Raw genomic sequence first — 10,559 nt, 5'->3', positions numbered from 1 at the left:
GTACTAGATATTCCTCCAATACCCTCTACATTTATTGTATAACTAATCTAATCGAGGGTCTATGGGGTACTCAATATTCTGACATCAGACCTCTCACAGTATACATTCACTCTCAACACACGCTAGAGACGCAGAACTATCAATATTATATGCAATAAAAACAACCCTGTTTTATCCAAATTGCAGGGAACCCAAATTCACTGCGTGCTCAAACCGATTCTCATTTCGGCCCTCTAACATTACAAATTCATTCTAATAAATACATTCATTCACAAGACTAGATATTCCTAACGTATTATATATATTTATATTCACGTATAACATATTTAGTGGTATTCCTACACATAGTGCTCTTTGTATGTAGCCAAGGAATTGTGTCCTTCTATTAGGTGGGTCACATTAAGCAACCTTTCTTTTTTTTTTCAACCACCCCTTTTTTTATATGGCGGCTTTGAAACAAGAAGACTACCCAAAAGTGAGTGTCCGTGTATAGATCTCGCATGGCTTATTCTTAATCGGGTAAGAATGATCCCTCTTCCTCGAGTCAAATCCTCCAAATAATGCAGTATTATAAATATACTCAGTATATTTATGCTTATTGTGAATTAACCCTTGCAAAGAATTTAAAAGAAGTAAGTTTAAAAAAGTAAAGAGATAAAATTTGATTTGACAGACCTTACCAGAGGATAGGTAGACCAAAAATGATCACTAACAAAATTAATGGCTCGCTTAAATAAAATAAAAAATTTTATATTATACTTTTTAATCTGTAGTAACATAGTTTTTAAGACTTATTTTGCTAGACATTTTTGTATTTATAATTTTTTCAGTTCACTAGTTTTCGTGATCCGCTTGACCAATTTATGATTTGTGTTTTTTCAAGTTTATGTTTTAAAAAAATCGTTACAAATTAAAAATTATGATATAAAAACCGTAAATACAAGAGAATAACTGAAAAAAACGATTTAACCCAATTAAGAAACAAAAAATGGTAAAGGACAACTTATAACATATGCAAAATGGTATCTTTTAAAAGGAACTAAATATATATAAAGAAAAAATTTAAAAAATAAGATATGAATGTAAATTCCGGAAATGTAATATAAAAAATAAACCAAAAAATTATTAAAAAGCCACGGAATTTTAAAATAAAAACCACAAATTGAAAAATTTTTGTTTGAATATCGACAAATATCTATAAAAATACGTATGACAATATATAACAATATTTTGTAATTATTCTATATAACATTTCTTTTCTAATTATTAATTATTCAATTATATTACAATTATTATTTATTTTTGATTTTTAAATTAAATGTTTCGTCTTTGAGGTATCGATAATTTAAAATAATTATATCGATAGTAACTTATCAGAAATGTCTGTACCCCTCACTTCAAGGCTGTGTGGTTCCAGGGCGAAAATAGTCTTTATCAGCTCGCCTTCTCTCTTGTGAACCGCACAGTTCTGGGTTTCGATTTTTCGACAAATCGCCGATTTTGCACACCATGGCCAAATTTTTGGGCTTGGACAAACTCGGGAACTTTTTCAAAATAATCAAACAGAACGGAGGAATCACAGGATCAGTCTTCAAACTGTTCAGGTATCGGAGGACGAAGCGATCTCTTTAAAGAACACTTGAAACCATTTAACAAATCTATTTTAAACATTTCCTAAAAATTCAAAAAAAGTTTTGACTCGTTTGATCTTTCTTTCATTAAAAAATTAATAACACGAAAGGTATCTTTGACGGATGACGTTAAAATTCTTTATTTGGGCCATAAATATATAATATAAAAGATGTTTATGGGCCATGTATCCACTCCCAACAAGAGATATCTTACAACAACAAAAAACAAGCAACTATGTTATAAAAGGCCATTTTTCTTCTAAAAACTAATACAAAGAACTGAGCTATGATCAGGAATATTCTCTAATTTGACAGCATATTTCTACATTGTGACACATCTATATCTTTCTTCGTGCCCTGGGATATCTCCCTCAAAGAGGTAGAAAGGTCTTTTATAGGGGAAAAATGGGATTAGGTTAAAAATTGCTCCAGTTTAAAGTGTGGCATCCCTGGCTTACAATATTAGCCTTATTTCTTAGCTTATGACTTCATTGCAGTGAAAGCTCATTGTCGCAATGTGTTGTTGATCTTGTAGGTGGCGGGTCGTGGGCTTTCCTTTGTATGAACTCCAATGGGCCCGGCCTGTAGACTCAGTTCTCATGTTCTGTCCAGCTTCTTTACTTATTTATTAACTCTGCCCCCGTTGCAGGCTAGTCTTATATCCTGCCTCAGCAGGAATTGCCTTGGGTTGGCAACCTAGGATGGCGACATCTCAGAGCCCTTGGACCCATGGAGACTGTGTCCTTCAGATGACAAGACTTCGGAGGATGTAACCCTGGGCTTTGTATGACAAGACGTCTGAACAATGTGACATCTAACCATCTGACTTTCCAAACGTTTTAACCCACATCTAGATCCATCCGTACTGCTCAAGCACTTTATACATATTCTCAACCTGCTGCGTTGCCTTAATCAATGGACTCAAGACCTCCTTGTCCATTATTCCCTTGTACTGAGTCCAGCACTATCCTTACAGCTAGTGGTGTGACCATATGAAAAAATTTATTGTGATCACATTTTAATATGTACTAATATTTAGGGTACAAATTTAAAAAAAAAGTTTTCATGATTTGGATTAATTTTAACATTTTGCACAGGCAAGATGAGCTGAAGATGGGAACACTTGTTGGAGAGGACAAGTATGGAAACAAGTACTTTGAAAACAATTACTACTTTTATGGTAAGAGTTTATTATTAAAATCATAGATTTACTAATGGCTAGATTTTTACCACTTTCAAACTTAAAAATTATCTCAGATTTACCTTACAGGTGAATGTAAAAAAATATGACAAATGTGTTTGAAAAGCTCTGAGAAGACTATCTGTTTTTCTATTTACTTCAGAATAATATATAGTTGTTTTATTATAAATCAGTTTTATTATTGCTTATCAGGATGTTACAAATGTAATTTCAAAAAATGACATTAAAAAAAAGTTTGGATTAACTACAAATAATTTTTTTACCAGCTTTAAAAACAAATACCTTCTGTTTATTTTTTTATAGGCAGAAATCGTTGGGTGGAATACGCTGATAAATATTTCCTTGACTACGATGGAAGTCAGGTGCCGGCCGAATGGTTTGGGTGGCTCCATTACAAAACAGATCTTCCTCCCCATTTGGTAAGATTGAAAAACTGTCTCGGTCAAATAATCTTTTCTTTTTTTTAATTAATTTTTTTTCCAGGATCCATCGAGACCTAAATACCCATGGATGTTAGACCATGAAGAAAATATGTCCGGTACACCACAACAATACGTCCCATACTCGACCACAAGAGAAAAAATTTCGGCTTGGGTCCCACCTAAGAAATAACAAGTGATCAAAAAAGCCCATAGTTAAAAAAATTAAAATTATACAAATGTGATGTTATTAATTAAAGTATGTTTTTTGTTGGAGTTGTATTATACAATTCAGCTACCATTTGTTTATGGCAATCCTACTTCCATTCATCCTTTTTCATTTTTTGTTCAGATAAGTTTCCTTTTTCAAAAATAATAAGACAGTTTTGATATTAATTCAGTCTAACTCTTAGTAATAATAGTGAACGTGTATATCATAAAGTAATTATTAATGTAAAAAATATGAACAGTATGTAATTTATGATCCACATTTTTGGCAGTTTGGTATGCCACATAAAGGGCCAATAGATGTACTAACGAGCTTTCCTCGGCTAATTTCTGACTTCTTCATTGCCCCTCTGGCCTATAGGCAAGAGTAAATTTTTTAATATTTTCTTTGGTGATTAATCAGCCTTCTGAGTTTAAATATTTTTCTTTCCAAAAGGTAGATTGGGGATGAGGCCAGGAAGACAGAAACAACATTTATTTTCTTGTCGAGCTTTCGGCAGAATATATCACCTTCATCAGGACTTCGAAAAAATCATTATACTATATGAACAGGTTCATGAGTGGATAATGGAGAGCCGGTATAACTGTTCATATAGTATAACGATTTTTTCGAAGTCCTGATAAAGGCGATATATTCTGCCGAAAGCTCGACAAGAAAATAAATGTTGTTTCTGTCTTCCTGGCCTCATTCCCAATCTACCTTTTGGAAAGAAAAATAGGTAAATTTTTTGTTTAACGTAATTTCTGACAGGGGATTGATGCAATCTCAAACGGCAATGGACTTTACTAGTACTGGTTGTTCTCCTGTTAACACTACCTAGCATTTTCATTTCCATGGCACAGTATTAAACAGCCTCTACTTAGTGGCATATTGCCCAAGGCATAAATATTAGCTCTTCCATACCCAGTTTGGAGCCATTTGTACCAAATATGGTCGTCGTTAACCGGGATCCCTTTCTCCCATATATGCTCTACCAGGTATTTTAATTTGAAATTTTTTTGTTAAATCTGAATTTAGTTGGGGTCATGGCATCAACAGACATCCCTAGAACCCTGAAGCTCCTTCCAAAGTTTTAGATGTTCTTTATATGAGTGGTGTATTGGAGCCTGTCCCTGCATTAGCCTATGAGTTGTAGCCCTGACCTCTCCCTGGATAAATGTATATCAATATAGTGCTTATTTGCTAATTATTATCCATATATCTATATAGCACTATTGATATCTATAGTCATGGTTTGGTTTAAAAAAGGGAGGGGCAGAGTGGTGATTAGGGAACTAACCTGATGAAAATATTCGGCGAGATCTACCTTAAAATAATAAACACTTTTGTTACTTTTCGTTTGTCTGAGACTTACTGGCTTTTAAAATGTTATTGGTGATTATATAGCGAAGATGTATTTCACATTTGGGTGATGGGTTTGATTTCGAGTGCTGTTATCTCGGACATTCGTATTTTGTAAACTGTGGCTAACTTATCGTATTAAATAATAACAAAAGCTAAAAACATGGGGAAATATCTGAGGATTTGGTAAGTTGTTTAAGTTAACTTTTGACATTTTCGTTGGTTAAAATTCTTTCAGATTGCTGTCACAAATAAATCGCGCCGGCATTATAAATAAACAAAAATTATTTCTCTAATTGTATTTTTCCACGTCAAGACAAATTGTACTGTTTGGTGGTACATTTTAATCATAATGATAATTTATTAAGAAACAGATCTTATGTTTCTGTCTGCCAATGTTGATATTTTTAAAAATTAGATTTTTGATTAATTACATCTGATGATAGACAAGAGTTCTTAAGTGACTGACAGTGGGACACGGCAATGCAAAGATCTTGAAAAAAAGAAACTGTGCTGGCCAGGCTCAGGATAGGTCACACGAGACACACATGGTTACCTAATGGCCAGAGAACCAAGATGCACAACTTGTGGTGAAATAATCACCATCAAGCATATTCTGTCATCATGCAGAAACTACAAAGACCTTTGGGTCAAACATAAGCCTGGAAACAATGTGACCGAAATTTTGAAAGATTCCCCAGCTAACATTAGAAAGCTTTTTGAGTTCCTAACTGAAACTGGGTTGACCGATAAATTGTGACAAACAATGAGTAGGAGGGCGGAGCGGCCTTGGGTGTGGGTGCCAGGGGTGGGTGGGGCTGGCCTCTGGGTTGAGTTTGAACCCCGGAACTTGGGAGGGCTGCGGATGCTGGCACACCATGCGCAGCCCTCTGAGAAGTCTGCCACTGTCTCTGTGTGGAGAGGAGCTGGTCTGGGTGTCTGGTTCTTGCCTGGTCTTGTGGTGTCCACTTTGCTGTGAGGGTGCGCCCGCTCTTGATGTCCCTGCCCCTCTTGGCTTATCGCTCTTTGTTTTCTTCTCTCATTGATTAATTCATCATCAAGGCAGTTTTGACCCATCGTGGTTGTACGCCTTTGTAATTAAATAAATAAAAAAATAAGTGACTGATATTTTACCATGGTTGAAGTTTATTCTGTCGTTCACTCATTTAACAACGGTGGTGTTTTATTTCAGCATGGCCTCGGATTTTTTCTATCCCAATATCGGCGGCGTGGAAGAACATATATACAATTTGTCCCAGTGTCTGCTCCAAATGGGTTACAAAGTAATCGTTGTAACGCACAGTTACAAGGACCTCGTGGGAGTTAAATATTTCACAAACGGACTCAAAGTAAGATAAACTCTGTTCCGATCAGCTAAAAGATAATTTTTTTAAACTTTTCAATAGGTTTTTTACCTTCCTATTGTAACATTTTATAACGGTTGTGTTCTGCCGACAATGTTCGCTTCTCTCCCTCTCATTAGGAACGTACTCTTAAAGGAGAGAATTGACATTGTCCACGGTCATTCTGCCTTCTCGGCGATCGCACACGAAGTTATGATCATTGGGAAACTTCTCGGCTTGAAGGTAACTAAATTACATACTTTTTCTGAGTATAAATAATACATTTGATTTAATATTTACAGACCGTCTTCACTGACCACTCTCTTTTTGGATTTGCCGACACTTCTGCAATAATAACAAACAAGTTTCTACAGATAAGCCTTGCCAATGTTGATCATTGCATTTGTGTTTCACATATTGGGTAAGATGTTTTTTTAATTAAGTTTTTAAAGAAATGTTTTTTTGCAGAAGGCTGTAATGCTTTCGTTATTTGTTGTTTTCTTATCACTTTTTTGCTTTTCTGAAAATTTTTTTAGTTTCAGAACTCATTTAGGCAGTTTGTACTTGCCCTTTATTTTATTTTTATTTTTTCATTTACGGAGCAGTTGTAGCTCATAAACATCAATTTGATGGGCATTTATGTCAGTAGGTTGATAAGTTTTTTCCCTTTTGAATTATTATTTTATAGACCATCTACTTTTATAGAATGGTTCTTCTCTGCAAGGTACGCAGAGGCTTAATGGCTTAACATCCATGGTCAAACCACTTTACAACACATTTTTCATATTATGATCAATTAAAAAGTCCATGGATATATCAAGATTTAAACCAAGAATCACTGGCTGACCAATGTGGAGACCCTAACCACTTGGCCACTGTGATCTTAGAAAAGTTTTTTTAACAGTATTTTCAAACCTTAATACAACCATATCTTTTGTTGTGGATTCTGAAAGAAATGTGGTTATATTAATGTACACAGGTAAATTATGCAGTTGGGTCATTTGTGATTATCCTAGTCCTTATTCCTACATCAGACGTGTTTCTCCATCTCACCATCCTCAGTGGCAGTTTTGTGCCCAGTAAGAAGAAAAAGATGGCGTATAATAACTGACTGACAAAAACAGCTTGGACGGGCAGACCAAAATTATTAGAAATAACTGAACTACAGCATCATCCCCTCGCATAACTGAATAGGGAATCTCATGATTATTTATGCACCAGGTGTCCCAAATTAATTTTATGATTTTAAAGCATAAAGATTTGCTGTTAATCCTTCCTGACCATGTTTTTTCCTTTATGCCCACCAAGTTATCTTCAATCCTGTATATATTGACTTTTTTTTACATAATTAAATTAAGATTAGAGTAGGAGTTGGCTCTTTATAAATTGTGTACCATGACCAATGTTGGTCTATTGTGCATATCGAGCAGTTTTATAGAGTTACTCATTTAGTTTAAGATTTTTATACCAGATCCCAAAGCTTTTTCAAAGTTCATGCGTGTATCCTTCAGGCCCGGGCTTTTCCTCTCCCCAGAGTACAAATCTCAGACTGTGAACCATCGCACCAACAGAGGATATGTTCCGCTGTCTCGTCTTCTTTTTGGCAATATCTGCACAGGCTTATTTGTGCCACTTCGAGTCTATACATATGCCCATGGAGTCTGCAATGTACTCCCCAGCTGTTATTCTTGTCCTTATGCGTCCTAGATTTAGTAGTTCTTCCATTAGTTACTTTGATTAACTTTTTTGATTCATTTATCGGAATGTGTACATTTGGATATTTTATACGCGAAACCAAACTTATTTTCTATTGGCCAAAAGCCAGAATTCGTTACAAAATAACAAAACATTGTACATATGATGCAGTTTTTTTGAGTAGGGCTTAACTGTTGCACATCTTCCTGCAAGAAAAAACTTGATTATTACAACTTTAAATATAAAAAGTTTTCAAAATGCCAAAAATTCTGATCTTAATTTTTATCCGATCTAAATATTTTTTTCATTTCAGTAGGTAAGGTTGTCTTTGGCTATTCGTTCTTTTCAACCACCTATATATTCATTCAAATATATTCTTATCTTCTATTTTACGAACCTAATGTGTGGTTTCGTCAGCTGTAGATTTTTTTGTTCAACAATTACCATAATAATTTCATGTATCTATGACATTTTGATAAAGGAGTATCAAACAAATAGTAAGAGAGTAAATAGGGTCATAATGTTTAAAAATATTTATAGGATGACAATTATTCTGATAACAATAATATTGGAACAAAAAAATTAATTTAATAATTAAAAAGAGTTAAAATCTTTTTTATTCAGAAATCGTGAGACATTGTTTACATTTAACAAATACATGTAGGATGTGGAAAAAGTGACTAATACAATGCAAAAAAAAATAAAATTTAAATTATATTCAATCAAAGTATTTCTACTCACTCAAAGTGTTTGTTTTCTGCGTACTAAACACTAAACACTTTGAGTGAGTAGAAATACTTTGATTGAATATAATAAAAAAAATGTATTTTTTTTGCATTGTATAACTTCACTTTTTTTCCACATCCTACATGTATTTGTTAAATTCAAACAATGTTTGTTAATCCCAGGCCCTGAAAATGATCTCAATAAAGATCGAAACGTTGGCACGATAAAGAAAATGTTTTTCTTAAACCTACATCACACCAGACCGCATCTCACGATTTCTGAATAATTATCGACTAACGGTCACTAATCACAACACGTGATCTTTTATTTTCTTACTCGCCTCTTTTATCTTCTCATTACTATATTTGAAACGGAATATTTTGTTTTGATTTTTAGGAAAGAAAATACTGTACTGAGAGCTAAAGTAAATCATACGAGGGTGAGTGTCATACCCAATGCTATCGACACAAAATTATTTTTTCCAGACGAATCGTCAAGAATGCAAAACCGAAGTAAGTCCCGCAATCTAAAATCGGTTCCTAAATCTTTACCAGATTTTTGATCTTTCTGTCCACAAATTCACATTACAATTCCTTTATTAAAAAATTAAATTGAAATAAACCAATACACATTGTCACATAAAAAGTAAGTTATGACAGATGACTTAATTAGACTTAGAATCAACTTGATTGTTTCTGATCATTTTGGTTTTCCTGTCTATCATATAAGTTTTGGCTTTTTCAGATCAAAACAGTGAGGATAGACTCGCCAAAATTATCAGAAATAACCAATGAAATGGTTCATCAATCCTCAGGTCTCAAAAAGAAATCTCTCAATGTTAGATAATGGCCTAATTAGTTGTTGCTAAATAAACAGTATATTGAACACGATAGCGACATAAAATCATTTTGCATCAGTAAAAACCTTTTAAGTTTAAATTTTGGTAAACTTTAGTTGCCTTGTATTATGTTATGTGATGTATAATTGTAAATATGCAAACATTTTAAATATGTTTTTATATAATATGGATGTATTTTAGTTGTTGTTGTGAGTATAGCGAGATTGGTGTACAGGAAAGGGATAGATCTCCTTGCACAGATTATTGTTGACATGTGTGCTAAATATGCCAATGTGAGTAAAATATTTTTCGTTATTTTACATACTGTTGATTTTATATCACCAATTACTAAAGATTGTTGTAGACACTTCAAATTATTTATTGCATAATGTAAAACTTTCAAGATACATTTTGTGATTGGAGGCTCAGGACCGAAGATGACTCTTTTAGAAGAGGTTGTGAGTAGGCATGGCCTGAAGGACAGAGTCGAACTGTTAGGTGCGATCGACCATCGGGATGTCTGCTCCGTCTTGAACAGGGGACATATATTCCTCAATTGTTCCCTCACCGAGGCATATTGCATGGCGATAGTTGAAGCGTTCGCCTGTGGGCTGCAGGTCGTCTGCACCAAGGTCGGCGGGATACCCGAGGTGCTGAGGCCAGACCTCATCTACCTCCGTGAACCTTCAGTTCCAGGTGGTTAAAAATGTACCCTATTATTTAAAATAACGCCATCCAATTTTTTCCCCAGCCTTAATCAACGGTTTAGAATGCGCGATGGCTGATCTTAAATCCGGAAAGTTGCCTCCCGCAGAAGATGCACATAAAATGGTCGAACAGGCGTACAACTGGCACAATATCACACAGCGAACAGAAATTGTATACAAATCTATTCTTGATTTGTCTCATCCCACCCTTGGCCAACAGTTGAGAAAGTAGGTTGTTAAATTTTATATTGAATATATAATATTGGGTTGTCCGGAAAATAATGCAGGATTTTAAGTTTTCATTAAAAAAAATCTATATAAAATATTCTGTTTACGTTTACAGGATTACTCATTTGTATGAATGTCAACACTTATTAATCCTCTTCCAAATGATATTGTTTGTTTACCTCTGTAGCATTCCGCTACTTG

General features: G+C 34.3%; 2 protein-coding genes across 2 annotated transcripts in view; both read left to right on the top strand.

Annotated features, from left to right (window-relative positions):
- The first annotated feature begins 1,365 nt into the window (after nt 1–1,365).
- On the top strand, nt 1,366–3,527 carry LOC106661639 (probable NADH dehydrogenase [ubiquinone] 1 alpha subcomplex subunit 12). Its single transcript, XM_014385171.2, has 4 exons — nt 1,366–1,604; nt 2,729–2,811; nt 3,136–3,251; nt 3,316–3,527. Exons 1-4 carry the CDS (start codon nt 1,510–1,512, stop codon nt 3,442–3,444), a joined length of 423 nt encoding a protein of 140 aa, XP_014240657.1. The 5' UTR covers nt 1,366–1,509; the 3' UTR covers nt 3,445–3,527.
- A 1,195-nt stretch (nt 3,528–4,722) lies between these two features.
- Nucleotides 4,723–10,559, top strand: part of LOC106661632 (N-acetylglucosaminyl-phosphatidylinositol biosynthetic protein) — a gene marked incomplete in the record, with an annotated part of 7,679 nt that continues 1,842 nt past the window's right edge. Inside the window, 8 exon segments of the mRNA XM_014385162.2 lie at nt 4,723–5,007; nt 6,014–6,170; nt 6,228–6,407; nt 6,467–6,585; nt 8,982–9,097; nt 9,625–9,716; nt 9,828–10,119; nt 10,175–10,358. Coding sequence (XP_014240648.2) covers nt 4,985–5,007; nt 6,014–6,170; nt 6,228–6,407; nt 6,467–6,585; nt 8,982–9,097; nt 9,625–9,716; nt 9,828–10,119; nt 10,175–10,358 — 1,163 coding nt within the window.

Source organism: Cimex lectularius, unplaced genomic scaffold (genome assembly GCF_000648675.2).
Source record: "Cimex lectularius strain Harlan isolate CLEC.00 unplaced genomic scaffold, Clec_2.1 scaffold20, whole genome shotgun sequence".
In the NCBI taxonomy this organism is placed as follows: Eukaryota; Metazoa; Arthropoda; class Insecta; order Hemiptera; family Cimicidae; genus Cimex; species Cimex lectularius.
Note: the sequence above shows the minus strand (reverse complement) of the source record. Positions and strands in the feature narration are given on the sequence as shown.